General features: G+C 39.7%; 1 protein-coding gene across 21 annotated transcripts in view; it reads left to right on the top strand.

The window, feature by feature from the left end:
• The window catches only part of rims2a (regulating synaptic membrane exocytosis 2a), a 343,114-nt gene that overhangs the window by 47,210 nt on the left and 280,482 nt on the right, over positions 1–15,422 (top strand). For 16 of the 21 annotated variants that reach the window (XM_061949186.2, XM_061949179.2, XM_061949168.2 and 13 more), the window contains exon 2: positions 15,310–15,342. The exons of the other annotated variants lie outside the window; for them this stretch is intronic. In XM_061949186.2, the coding sequence (XP_061805170.1) occupies positions 15,310–15,342 (33 nt within the window). The remainder of the gene's footprint in view (positions 1–15,309; positions 15,343–15,422) is intronic. 21 annotated transcript variants of the gene reach the window in all.

Raw genomic sequence — 15,422 nt, 5'->3', positions numbered from 1 at the left:
CCAGTGTTTTTAAGAATCTGCTCCAAAATGTGATTCTCTCACCTTTTTTTTTTTTTCAAATCAACTCACAGGTCACTAGTTGAACAGCCCAAATGGTGAAAAAGAGAGGACCTAAAATGGAACCTCGAGGAACACTCCTAGTATACCGAAAAAAGATGAACAAATTACCACTGACTGCATCTGTAGTAAACAAGCAACAACGATACTTTAGTTACATGAATCACATTATGAAAAAATGTGTAACTACCAAAAAGGAGATAACTTATCACAAGTTTGGACAGTAGTGTTCAATGTTTGCTTGCAAGGTTAAAATGTCAATGCAAGGATCTGTCAATGTGATTACACTGGTCCAAGTTCTTCTATACACAGGAGCACTAGAAATTTTTGAAATTAGCTGTTTGTCTCACAAGTTTTGAACTGAAACTGGGGTCATTCCCGGGCCGAATTTGGCTCCCATACCGCCAGTTGAATGGCTGTTCTGTACAGTATGTTGTTAGTATTTACGCACGCAGCCAGATTACCCCCCCCTTGTGATCCAATTATCACTCAGTCTGTAGCGCATTAAGAGGGTCTGCAGGTCTCACAGCTTTTGGCGCAAGATTCTCTGTCATAGATTACCCTAGCATCTTACTATTTGATTTAAAATAATAATTTAATATCCTCCCTCAGCACGGTGAAAGAGGGGTTAGTGCATCTGCCTCACAATACGAAGGTCCTGAGTAGTCTTTGGTTCAATCCCGGGCTCGGGATCTTTCTGTGTGTAGTTTGCATGTTCTCCCCGTGACTGCGTGGGTTCCCTCCGGGTACTCCGGCTTCCTCCCACCTCCGAAGACATGCACCTGGGGATAGGTTGATTGGCAACACTAAATTGGCCCTAGTGTGTGAATGTGAGTGTGAATGTTGTCTGTCTATCTGTGTTGGCCCTGCGATGAGGTGGCGACTTGTCCAGGGTGTACCCCGCCTTCCGCCCAAATGTAGCTGAGATAGGCTCCAGCGCCCCCCGCGACCCCAAAAGGGAATAAGCGGTAGAAAATGGATGGAATATCCTAAAGGGATTTTAGAGGCTTTTGTAATATTTTGTTGTGACTAATCAATGCTGAGCTGCAGCTGTTGATCAGCTTTCAGTGTATCGATGTGTCAACATACACATTTTTCACCATATTTTATTATATCTGGCAACGTTTTATTCTAATAAGCCATAATTTTCATGTGTACCTAATGTGTGTGTATTGTATTAAACATTCTGGCTGATAGTACTTTTCAGGCAGTAATTGTTCATTGCTGCTAAACTTCCCATTCACCAGTGCTGATGGGTTTTTAAAGGCTGATGCTGCACTTTTAGACTTCTATTTGCCTCTCAGAAGTTGTCAGACCTGCTAAAGGTGTATGTAACAGGATGCCGAGCTTGTCTGAGTTGTGGGAAAATGTGATGATTACCAACTCTAAGAGCTGTCGCATCGATGTGTGTGTGAAACAGCTGGTATATACAGAAGGTAAAAAAAAAAAGGTAGACACTTTACACTGCGAAAGTGGAAAATCATCATTTTGCACTTTTTTCCCTGCAGTAGCACCCAGCAAAAAATTTAAGCACATATTTTAGTATATTATACCATATTTTAGTCACTTGACTCACCCAGAAATGTGCAAACTTTCAAATTATGTTATTATATTGTTTTGTTTGAAACATCTTTTGATCCAGCACTTTCATGGAATTGGCTCCTTGTGCACAGATGTCTAGGTCGTAAATAATAAATTGTTGTAGTAGTAGTTTATTTTTGATATGGTAAAAACTAAAACACAAAAAAAACAATACCGTAAAGTACAGATAAAGAAACAAATAATTCACAATGAAAACATTAACAATTAAAACAATACATAATGATTAGATTTTTCATATCCAAAAAGGAGTAGGAAGAAGTGAAAACTATTTACCTCCCACCCCTTATTGATAAATTAACTATCACAATTTATTTTCATTATCATCTATACAATAATTAATTTACTGATTTTATCGTAATATATCATGAATAGTCTTTATCTTATGTATATACACAATTTTTGGCAAACAGATACCGTATTTTCCGCACCATAAGGCGCCCTGGGTTATAAGCCGCGCCTTCAATGAACGGCATATTTCAAAACTTTGTCCACCTATAAGCCGCCCCGTGTTGTAAGCCGCATCTAACTGCGCTAAAGGAATGTCAAAAAAACAGTCAAATAGGTCAGTCAAACTTTAATAATATATTAAAACCAGCGTGATGTGGGCGCGCATGGAATCGTATATCAACATGGACGAAGCTGCGTGAAAAAAGCCACCCGGCCTCTTCGCGTAAACTTAAACTTACCTTAACCACTCGCTCATCTTTTCTTCATCCATCCATCCCTTCGAGTTAGCTTTTATGATGACGCCGGCTGGAAAGGTCTCTTTTGGCAAGGTCTTCCTTTTGAATATCACCATGGGTGGAAGTTTCTGTCCATTAGCATGGCAAGCTAGAACCACAGTGAAGGATGACTTCTCATTCCCTGTGGTGCGGATATTCACCGTACGTGCTCCCGTTGTATCCACAGTGCGGTTCACAGGAATATCAGTTGCTGTGAAATAGTAATCCGTGTGCGGATGGAGAGATTGCGTCTTTTCATGAATCGGATCCCTGTCGTTTAGTAGGAGCCATTTTGTGGTCTTTACAGATGTAAACACACAAAGGAAATGAAACGTACGGTAATATCCGCGCGCTTTTTCTTCTTCTACGCGGGCGGGTGGTTGCTTACAGTAGAAGAAGAAGCGCTTCCTGTTCTATGGGGGCGGGTGCTTACCTTGGCGGTTGCTTGCGTAGAAGAAGATGCGCTTCCTGTTCTACCGGGAAAAAAGATGGCGGCTGTTTACCGTAGTTACGAGACCGAAACTTTATGAAAATGAATCTTAATATTTATCCATATATAAAGCGCACCGGGTTATAAGGCGCACTGTCAGCTTTTGAGAAAATTTGTGGTTTTTAGGTGCGCCTTATAGTGCGGAAAATACGGTATATATATATACACAGACACATACCGTATTTTTCGGATTATAAGTGGCAGTTTTTTTCATAGTTTGGCCGGGGGTGCGTTTTATACTCTGGAGCGATTTATGTGTGAAATTATTAACACATTACCGTAAAATATCAAATCATATTATTTATCTCCTTCACGTAAGAGACTAGACGTATAAGATTTCATGGGATTTAGCGATTAGGAGTGACAGATTGTTTGGTAAACGTATAGCATGTTCTATATGTTATAGTTATTTGAATGACTCTTACCATAATATGTTACGTTAACATACCAGGCACGTTCTCAGTTGGTTATTTATGCCTCATATAACGTACACTTATTCAGACTGTTGTTCACTTTTCTTTATTTATTTTAAATTGCCTTTCAAATGTCTATTCTTGGTGTTGGATTTTATCAAATAAATTTCCCCCAAAAATGTACTTATACTCTAGTTCGACTTATGTATGTTTTTTTCCTTCTTTATTATGCATTTTCGGCCGGTGCGATTTATACTACGGAGCGATTTATAATCAGAAAAATACGGTAGATACAAATACTTTGTGTATATACTGTAGATACACATAGACACATATGTACTAATACTAAGTGAGGGTAACACCAAAAAATAATAGGTAAATAAATACCCAAATAAGAATAATAATGATAGTGTAAATAACTTGTGTTTGAAAGAAACCTTGAATAGATTAAGTGTATTAAATTGTTTCCCCTAATATTGGATTTGGGGAATTTACAGCATTATCTTTTGCACATGCCTCACAGTAAGAAGATAAAGCAGGACCACCAAGTACCAAGGATTTGTCAGGATTTGATCAATGTTTATTTATATAGCCCTAAATCACAAGTGTCTCAAAGGGCTGCACAAGCCACAACGACATCCTCGGTACAAAGCCCACATAAGGGCGTTGCTTGTAGCGTGACCCCAAGGATGTGGAAATAGCAGACGGCGTGCAAGTAAAATTGTATTTAGTGGCAACAGGGGGGTGCACGGGAAGCCGACTAATAAGTCAGAGAAGGAGGGACCCAGGTGGAACTAAATAGAACTAATTCATGAGAATCATATGTACTGGCAGGACTTGGAACAGAAAGTAAAGGTGCTTCAAACAGGAAATACTGACAAAACAAGAGCACCAGGACAGGAAGTGATTCAAATACACTGGAAGTTGAAACTAGAAATAAGAGCACTGAACAGGAATTAAAATGCCAAACACAGGAAAACAAACATGACCAAACTGTCAGTAGCAAGCCTGACAGGTATGGTTCACATATGAAATTAATAATATCTAATTTTCAACAATGTTCAAGATGTTCATCAAAATGTTAGCTTTGACACAAAGCTCATTTGTCAATGTTTTGTTTTTCGATAGCTCAACATATATTAACCTTGCATTGCATTTAGTATCTTTCAAGCATCAAAGTGGACCCTGCACCCTTCAAATCTTCTGTAAGCGACTCTCACTGGAGAAAGTTTGTACAGCAAATGGTTGTCTTTGGAACTGTATTTTTCTGGGTTTAGCCATCATTTTCCTCCCATGGTCCGAAAATAGGTTAGCATAATTGGAGATTCTTAATTGCCCAAAGGTCAATAGTGATATTTTGATACAGATGTTGTATGGGGTTCTGCATGCGTCTGGGAGTCCTCTAGCTTTTCCCCCCAGTCCAAAAAACTGTACTGTATGTTCGGTTTATGGAAGACTCATTTGTATGTACTCTTTTTGACTGGCGGTTGACCAATTGACTGGTGATCGTTCTATTTTGCAACCTTGGAAATACTTCTAAGGGTTTGGGTTAAAGATAACTGATAGGTATAAGTAAATGTATTGACATACACAAGAAATAACTCACTATGGCTGTGAAAACAGAATGGCAATCCAAGGAAGACTGATGTGTGTTTTACCTGAAGAAGCCAATGTTTATTCATCATCATGTGTCCACTAGAGAGCAGTGTAGCATCAGCCATCTTAAGCTGAAAACCAACAACCACAGCATACTATTAGAACCTCAACATACCATATTAATTTTAACACCTTTACATTGAGACATCTGTCAATCCATTTTTACTGCCTGTCGTCATTTGGTGTTAGTTTATTTCGAACGTGCGAGGATCACAAGTATGCCGGAGCCTATCCTAGCTGAGCTTGAGTGAGAGGTCAGGTACACCCTGGAATGGTCGACAGTCAGTCACAGGGCAAATAACAGACAAACACTAATAGGTGATTGTGAGGATCTAAAAGTAGCCAGAGTACCTGGAGAGGCAGCCCGGGAGAAAATGCAAACCCAACATATTGATGCGACAGCAAGCGTGCTGTGATGCTAACCACTAGGCCAGGGGTCGGCAACCCAAAACGTTGAAAGAGCCATATTGGACCAAAAATACAAAAAACTAATCTGTCTGGAGCCGCAAAAAATGAAAAGTCTTATATAAGTGTTATAATGAAGGCAACACATGATGTAAGTGTCTATATTAACTATATTAGCCTACTATCAAAATGACTTTAAAAGTCTTATATAAGTGTTATCATGACGACAACACATGACGTAAGTGTCTATATTAGCTATAATAGCCTTCTATCAAAATGACTGTGTCGCAGGCTGAAGCCAATCTTTGTTGGCAGAAATGTTGAAATTTAATATTTATTCTACACATTTTTACATTATTAGAAACCATTAGTAAATCAGAGGCTACTCAGAAGGTGAGATAACTCCTGGAAATGACTGGCTTTTAATGGCCAAACGTATAGATGTGTGTGTCCAAGTTAAAGGAAACGGCAGGTTGTCTTCTTTTAATAGATTTATTACACTCTTTGGCAAGCTAAGTAATGTTTGCTGTGGTCTGGAACAACATGGCACACAAACTACTATCTAAAATGTGTCATGAGAGATGCAAAACTAAATTATATACAAAGAGGATAAAAGTAAAGGATATTAAATTAGCTCAAATATACCTACAAGTGAGACATAATGATGCAAAATGTACATACAGCTAGCCTAAAGAGCATGTTAGCATTGATTAGCTTGCAGTCATGTAGTGACCAAATATGCCTGATTAGCACTCCAACAAGTCAATAACATAACAAAGCTCACCTTTGTGCATTCAGGCACAACATACAACTTTTGGTGGACAAAATGAGACAAAGAAGTAGTGGAAGATTAAACAAACTGTTGCGTCACAGTCCACACTATGGTGAGTTCAAGAACCACCAAAATTAGTCGGACAAAACGATGTTCACCAAATACTTATATTAAACGTGTTAAACAGTAGGCTTTCTAACAATTGGGAAGGTTTGTGTCATGTTTGTCCGCAAACAAAAAAACATACTTAAACAAAAATAGGAATTCCCCCCCCCGTCTTTTTCCATTTTCAATCCTTTTTTCAAAATGCTCCAGGGATTATACGTAAATGTATTGACATACACAAGAGAGGCTATTGATTGATTGATTGATTAATTGATTGAAACTTTTATTAGTAGATTGCACAGTGAAGTACATATTCCATACAATTGACCACTAAATGGTAACACCCGAATAAGTTTTCCAACTTGTTTAAGTCGGGGTCCACTTAAATTGATTCATGATACAGATATATACTATTTTCATAATACAGTCATCACACAAGATAATCATCAGAGTATATACATTGAATTATTTACAATCCGGGGTGTGGGATATGGAGAGGGGGGGGGGGGGGGGGGGGGTTAAGTTTGGTTGGAATCAACACTTCAGTCATCAACAATTGCATCATCAGAGAAATGGACATTGGAACAGTGTAGGACTGACTTGGTACATATGTACAGCAAGTATGGACACGGAGAGAGAGATCAGAAATGATAAGAAAAAGTGACTACATTTGATTGTTTACATTTGATTATTTACAATCCGAGGAGGTATGGCGAGGAAGGGAGGGTGTTAGTTTAGGGTTGAAGTTGCCTGGAGGTGTTCTTTTAGTGCGGTTTTGAAGGAGGATAGAGATGCCCTTTCTTTTACACCTGTTGGGAGTGCATAGAAAGAGAATGAGTTAAGACCTTTGTTGGATCGGAATCTGGGTTTAACGTGGTTAGTGAAGCTCCCCCTGGTGTTGTGGTTATGGCGGTCATTTACGTTAAGGAAGTAGTTTGACATGTACTTCGGTATCAGGGAGGTGTTGTGGATTTTATAGACCATGCTCAGTGCAAGTTGTTTTACTCTGTCCTCCACCCTGAGCCAGCCCACTTTGGAGAAGTGGGTAGGAGTGAGGTGGGATCTGGGGTGGAGGTCTAGAAGTAATCTGACAAGCTTGTTCTGGGATGTTTGGAGTTTAGATTTGAGGGTTTTGGAGGTGCTAGGGTACCAGGAGGTGCATGCGTAATCGAAAAAGGGTTGAACGAGAGTTCCCGCCAGAATCTTCATGGTGCTTTTGTTGACCAGAGAGGAGATTCTATAGAGAAATCTCGTTCGTTGGTTGACCTATTTTTGATTACCTTGGTTGCCATTTTATCACAGGAAAGATTAGGCCATTATAAATTGCCCCAAAAAATATGCAAATACTGTTAAGGGAACACTAAAATAACACATCCTAGATCTGATTGAATGAAATATTCTTCTTTGTACTTTACATAATTGAATGTGCTGTCAACAAAATCACACAAAAATTATCATTGGAAATCAAATTTATTAACCCGTAGAGGCCTGGATTTGGAGTCACACTCAAAATTAGAGTGGAAATACACCACCTTGAATTATTTTCCATTTGCACAACAGCATGTGGAATTGATTATTAATCAGTATTGCTTCCTAAGTGGACAATTTGATTTCACAGAAGTGTGATTGACTTGGAGTTACATTGTGTTGTTTAAGTGAGAGCGGTTTAGTATTTGGATATTATTACAGTGTTTTTTTCTTTCTTTCTAAAAGCTGTCATGTTTTACTGCAGACAGACTGGAGATTAAAGAGCTGGTAAACAAAGACAGTGTACGTTTAGTGATGCCCTCCTCAGCAGCCAGGATACCGACTATTACGTCACTTCTGACATTTTACACTCACTCATTTCCCTGCCCCGTGTCAAACAATACACTACGCACGCACTCGGCTGCACACACACACTTATGGTACAGGAGCAAAAAAAAAGAAGAAAAAAACACGTGGGAGCCGGGCTCCCAGAGACTTATGCATAGGAAGGGATTCTCACACTTTCTGGCTCGCCGTTATGCTGGCCGCCAGTCGGCTCGATCAGATAAATATGAGGCTTGTAATGCGACCACAGGGACGAGGCTGATGGGATCATAAAGAACGACGTTGCAGGTCACTGGGAGAACACGGCAATATGGACTGGCTCATTGGAAAACAGAGCAGCGAGACTGAAGGGTACACAGAACTATATATTTTCTTATGTGTTCTCACTGATATGACATAGATCAGATTGACAAGAGTTCATATTTGCACTTAAACTCAATACAGTAAACTAAACATGTTTAGTTCATTACCTGGCGTGTTGGTAAAGTATTCAACAGAGATCTTTACACTATGGCTTTGTACTGGCTTCTTAATAAAAAACTGGTCAGTCTCTGATCCTTTGGTCACCATGAGCTGCTACTAATTATAACTTGTAAAATGAGCCTTACTAAAACCAGTAAGACGTATCATTATAAAATAATGAGCTGCAACCATTTATAGCTTACAAAGGAGCTAAAAGTGGGCTCTGGTATCCATCTATCTAGCTTAAAAATTAATGCAATTGGGATTAATCTAAATTAATTCACAGCTACCCTGTGATTAATCAGATTAAAAATGTTAATCGTTTTAATAATAACACAACAGATGACACTTCAACTATTATCTTAGTCCAGGGGTCGGGAACCTTTTCGGCTGAGAGAGCCATGAAAGCCAGATATTTTAAAATGTATTTCCATGAGAGCCATATAATAATTTTTAACACAGAATACAACTAAATGCGTGCATTTTTAAGTAAGACCAACATTTTTAGAGTATAATAAGTGTCTTATTCTTTTTAATAACATTGTTATTCTGAAGGTAAGCAATAATAAATAAAATACTTCTTACCGTTAATGCGACTTCTGGTGCTGCATGGTTTTGCTGATGGCTTTGTAGTCGTTATTTTTAACACTGTGATTACATATTTTTAACACTGTGATTACCAGCGGAATTATTCATTACTTATCGTGTCAAGCAATGTCAGCTCAGATTGATCTGAGAGCCAGATGCGGTCATCAAAAGAGCCACATCTGGCTCTCGAGCCATAGGTTCCCTACACCTGTCTTAGTCTGATGTCTACTTTATCCAGCCTACTTTGACAAAAGCATAAACACGAATATAACATTAGTGGAGAGCAAAACATTTGAAGTAAATTTTGTGACATTGTCCTGCGATGTGAGACGTTCTCAAGTGCCTTTTTTTTTTTTTTTTGCAAAATCAACATCAACAATTGTAATGGCTTAACTCACGTGTTACATTGTTGACAGTCATTGTATTGAGTTTGTGTGTTTAAACCTATAATCTATGACGCTAGTCCTGTGCATCCTTGTGTAAGACACTTCATCCACCTTGGCTAGTGTAAACAGCTGTGTTTTTCAACCACTGCGCCGCGGCGCACTAGTGTTCCGTGTAATACAGTCTGGTGTGCCGTGGGAGATTAATTTCACCTAATTGGGTTAAAAATATTTTTTGCAAACCAGTAATTATAATCCGCAAATGTGCCGTTGTTGAGTATCGGTGCTGGTTAGAGCTCGGCAGAGTAACCGTGTAATACTCTTCCATATCAGTAGGTGGCAGCAGGTAGCTAATTGATTTGTAGATGTCGGGAACATGGTTTGTCTTGATCACAATATGCAGATGACAGCGGGAGGCAGCGTGCAGGTAAAAAGGTATCTAATGCTTAAACCCAAAATAAACAAAAGGAATTGAAGCTTAGGGATGGCTATGTAAAACTAAACTAAAACTGAACTGGCTGCAAAGTAAACAAAAACACAATGCTGGACGACAGCAAAGACTTACAGCGTGTGGAGCAGACGGCGTCCACAAAGTGCATCCGTACATAACGTGACAATCAACACCAAAATAGGAGCGCAAGACAAGAACTAAAATACTACACACAGGAGAACACCAAAAACCTCAAAATAAGTCACAGCGTGATGTGACAGGTGGTGACAGTACACCTACTTTGAGACACGAGCTATAGTGATGAATGCATGGTCATGGTTTGAATTCATATCCAACAATTGCGAGAACGACTTTTTACTGTCAATATCGGCTGCTGAGTTTCATTTTTTTATGTTTTCTGCTGGTGGTGTGCCTCGGGATTTTTTCAATGAAAAAAATGTGTCTCGGTTCAGAAAAGGTTGAAAAACACTGGTATATAGTATAAGTATAAATGTAAATGAATGTTTCGCCAGTAATTTGAGAGGCAAGCTGTGGCGACAGCTGTCGCTTAGCCAGTTTGCGACTGTGGAGTAAATCAATTGAGGGTTCAGTTCAGTGCAAAGTGCATTATTTTAGTGTGTTATTATTATTACCTTCTAGGCCAGGGGTGTCAAACTCAATTACAGAGTGGGCCAAAATTTAAAACTGAACAAAGCCGCTGGCCAAGGTTGAACAAATTAACCTTTTAATAGGGACCCAAACAAGTTTTGCATTGAATATTGAACAAGCAAGGCTTATATAACTTTATAGTGACATGCAAAATCGAGTTTCAAATAATAATAATGATAATTAAAACATATCAACGGCATATCAAATACAATTTTAAAAAAATTCAATGCCTCTTTTCTATTTGCAGCCTTCTGAGGTAAATATCAACATTAACTTTTTCCACAGGCTAATACATTTTAAAATAAAATAACAATGAATACACCAACCATTCAGGACTTTAAACTGCTCAGTTTGCAACACACTGATCTAATCTGATGTGCCCAAGCCAGATACCTGCCATCTTTTCTTGAATGCTAGTTCATTAATGTCGGGGCTCAGGCTTTGAGCTGAGGTAACCTTCATTATCAAACGAAGATGTTCATCAGTCATTATATCTCGTAGTCCACCCGGACCACAGTCTTGGGGGCGTGCCTTAAAGGCCCGCGGGCCAGAGTTTGACACCCATGTTCTAGGCTGTGTAATGTGATGAAAAAATGTATTGTACATTATCCACAATGTCACTGTTGGAAAGTGAATTGTGAATTATATTTATATATCCATTTTCTCTTGAGACTCAAAGCACTTTACATAGTGAAACCCATTATCTACATCTTTACGCTCCATTTAAACCAGTGTGGATGTCACTGGGAGCAGGCGGGTAAAGTGTTTTGCCCAAGGACACAACGGCAGTGACTGGGTTGGCAGAAGCGGGGATCGAACCCTTAAGTTGCTGGCACTGCCGCTCTACCAGCAGAGCCACGCCACCCGTTAGATGTGTCACATGTCTTCTTGTTGTTTAAGTTGAGCTTTTCATTTCACTGCAAGCATTACTAAACACAGGCAGTCCATTTTTGGGAGCTTTATTAGAACTGAGAGACAAACAAAAAAATACCCCCATAAAATCCATCCATCCATCCATTTTCTACCGCTTGTCCCTTTTGGGGCCGCGGGGGGGTGCTGGAGCCTATCTCAGCTGCATTCGGGCGGAAGGCAGGGTACACCCTGGACAAGTCGCCAACTCATCACAGGGCCCCCATAAAATACTGGCTATAAATGAATCTGTATTGTAGTGAAGCAAAATGTGGCTTCGTACTTGATGGAGAAAGCCCTTGTTGGCAAGTACGGTAGTCAGATGTTTCTCGTTATTGGTCAGCAGGGTCTTGCAAACCTTGGTCCGCTTTACAGACATCCTGAAATCCTGAAGGTTTTGGGGCAGTTGCTTGGCAACTCAATGTTTCAGCTCCCGCTACAGAATTTATATGAGACTATAAGATCGAGGGACTGGCTGGGCCACACCAGAAACTTAATGAGTTTCCTTTTGAGCAAGTTGTTTGTTGTCGTGGTCTTATGTTTTGGGTCTTTGTCATTTTGAAAGACCCGATCGCCCACCATTGTCCTCTACTATCATGAGGGTTGGGTACCTTTCACATTTAAATCGACATGGCACCAATTCCCGGTACCTGGGAATCAATACCGGTACTCAGCGGTACAAATTTCCGGTAGTTTTGTGTTCATTAAAATGTGTTAGAAAATGTTGCTTAAAAGAAAAAAAATGTTTTCCTATTCAACACTGGGCTGTGCTGTCAAGTTGTTATCTTGTTTTCTTACACTTCTGTGTCTAATTTGAAAGTACTGTATATATTATACAGTATAGTAGTCTCGGCATGCAGTTTACGTTCCAAGACATTGAATGATAGTAGTGTATGGACTAAGATTTGTTGCCTTAGCAAGGAGATAGTCTTTGCCATTAGGTTTAATGTGCCAGTCTTATCTTTTGTGACGCCCTATAAAGTGTTTATACTGTAAGTATTGTAATTGTTACACACCAGCTGTTTGATTGTAACATGCATCTTAGTTGTAGTTTTGATTACTAAATTTGGAAGTGTGAAATAGTCATGTAAAATCACTAATGCTAACCTTTAGCATTTCTATGGCAAATCCAATGTAAATTAGCATTGAGAAGTGGAGCCTTTCTGTACTTTTCAGCGCCTTATTCTTGCTTTGTTGGCATGGAAAATTGTAATATTACCTAGTCCGCTCTGAGTGCTTGACTGATTGTTTCTGTCAGGGACGAGTTTGCAGACGGTTGTGACGTCATGTGCAAGAAAGGTATTTTCACGTGAATCGGTAGAAGTACCAAGGTACTTTGGTAGGTACTAGAGATGCGCAGTTTGCGAACACAACCGCGGAGTCCGCGGATTATCCGCGGGTCGGGCGGTTGAAATAAAAAAAAATTAGATTTTATCCGCGGGTCGGGTCGGGCGGTTGAAATAAAAAAAAATTAGATTTTAAATAGATTCAGGCGGGTGGCAGTTAAACCAATTCGGAAATATATATACATAGTTAAATGTTGTTACCCACATACGAAAAACGAGCAGGCACCTGCAGCATATGCCACAACAGAAGAAGAAAAAAAAGAGAGATGGCAACGCCGGCAGCAAACGTGGTACGCGACAAACTAAAAAAGGGAATACTAAAGACCAGGGGAAAAAAAGGCCAGAAAAGTTCAGCGTGGACTCGTTTTTATGAGGTTGTAAATCAGGATGATAGTAATGCTGGCTACGTGATTTGCAAGAGCTGCGACGCTGTTTATGTCTACGACAGTCACAAAATCGGGACATCTAACATGGTGCATCACTTTTGTGCAAAACCCCGAACCTCCACAAACACCCTGAGCATGAGCAGTTTCGTCCGCCGTGATCCCAGAAGAGTGCCACAGGATGTTAAAACAAGATAGAACGCAGTTTGAGTGGCGCGAGCGCTCTTGGAGGTGCGCTCTTGGAGGTGCGCTCAGCGCGGCTCCCAGATGATTGCGCACTGGTGTGCGTCTGGGCCGTGACAGCGTGGCACGCATTGAATGTCTCTGCTACATTGGATCAGTCTCCTTTCTTTAACAGGCAAAAGCTTTATAACCTCACTAATGCCTTGCATCGTCTATATTAGATATATAACAACGGGCGGGTGCGGGCGAGTGCGGTTTTGATTAAATGTTAGTTCGGGTGGATGCGGATGGTTGACGACTTTTGTGATGCGGTTGCGGATGAAATAATTGCCTATCCGCGCATCTCTAGTAGGTACCTATAAAAGTACCAAATTTGGTATCCATCCCTAACCATCACCACTTCCAGAATGTTTTGTATTTTTTTTATTTTTTTTTATTCAAGTATAAATACAGGAAATGTCCAGGAAACTATTTAAACTAGAGTACGACAGAAAAAAAGAGCAGTTTCTAGGGGAATTTGACAGGCATGGTCTCACCAAGCTTTTTTCTGAAGGGCAGGACTAATTTGAGTGCTGTGAGGGCCAGAATTCTTGCACTTGGATTGTATTGTTGTTATTCTGTCTCTGTTAAAATAATCCTCCTGTGGAATTATGGGGTAGTCATTTTTTGGTAAATCTGACACATCGGCACTTCATTGCTACCACTGCGTTTCTCTCTGAGAGTACTGTCATTGATTTTGTCACTAATTCATTGCCATTACTACTCCTATATTGCAACCCTTCATGATAATATCTCCAATATTTTTACCGTATTTTTCGGACCATAAGGCGCACTTAAAATTCTTTCATTTTCTCAAAAATCGACAGTGCGCCTTATAACATTAATGCACGTATTAATTCTGGTTGTGGTTACTGACCCCGCAGCAATTTTATTTGGTACATGGAGTAATGATAAGTGTGACCAGCAGATGGCAGTCACACAAAGGAGATACTGTACGTGTGGACTGCAAGTTGACGCTAGCAAGTACCCGTAAGCAAGCAACAACAAAAAGTTGATGTTTTATTGACAATATAGAACATTACACACGGCGCTCAAAAATCTGTCAAAATGTTTTAGAACGACTTTGGTAAACTACGAAGCCGCACCGCTTGATGGATTATCGGAGCATTACGGCTACAGTAGTCAGACGTACTGTTCTTCAACATACGGGTATTATTATGTTGCGTGTATAAGTATCCCAAAATGGCATCTAATAGGAGACATATTATCTGGCGTTTTGTTTCTACCATTTTTTTTTACCTATTAGTACCTTCTGATGTGTATTTTGGGATCTGCATAAGTCCCAAAAATGTGTGCGCGTCCGTCATTGTGGTCCAACGATGTAGTCAGTAAGCTCCTTCTTTTTCTATATCCTCTTGTTGTGGGGCATTTATCCTCCGCTGTCGCCATTTCTAATATAAAGTACCGTATAGTTCTAACTTATATCTGTCAGATGATGGGAGAAAAGACGAAGTGGAGCCACGTGAATAAGACCGCCCACAAAACTGCCCTTCCTAAAGAGACGGTCAGAAAGCGGCTTGATGATTATCTGTAAAACATAATCTATGCAACATTTTAACCAAATAACCACTATTACATGTTATGTAGACAACAAGGAAGTGTTTTAAATGTAGAAAAAAAAACCTAATATGACCCCTTTAATGCGATTTATGATAAATAAACTTGAATAGACCTGTTCATGGGCAGTGCACCTTATAATCCAGTGTGCCCTGTGGTCCGAAAAATACGGTACATAAAAAGTTTCACCATCATTTCCCATGAGTTTTCTATATTTTGTTGTGTTTTCTTCACCTGTTTGTGTTCTTAAAGCGCTGAGTTGTGCATCTTTTTTTTTTTCCCCCCTTCATTTGTTTATATTGTAGGATCAAAGAAGGACCAAAGCCTCAGTCGGCACAGTAAGTAAACGACATTACCCAGAGTGCTCTAGGCTTTGACACTTCTTGTCATTCGGTGCTGTGTGCTTCGTGTGGCTCCC

The sequence above is a fragment of the Nerophis lumbriciformis genome, linkage group LG04 (assembly GCF_033978685.3).
Source record: "Nerophis lumbriciformis linkage group LG04, RoL_Nlum_v2.1, whole genome shotgun sequence".
Classification (NCBI taxonomy): Eukaryota; Metazoa; Chordata; class Actinopteri; order Syngnathiformes; family Syngnathidae; genus Nerophis; species Nerophis lumbriciformis.
Note: the sequence above shows the minus strand (reverse complement) of the source record. Positions and strands in the feature narration are given on the sequence as shown.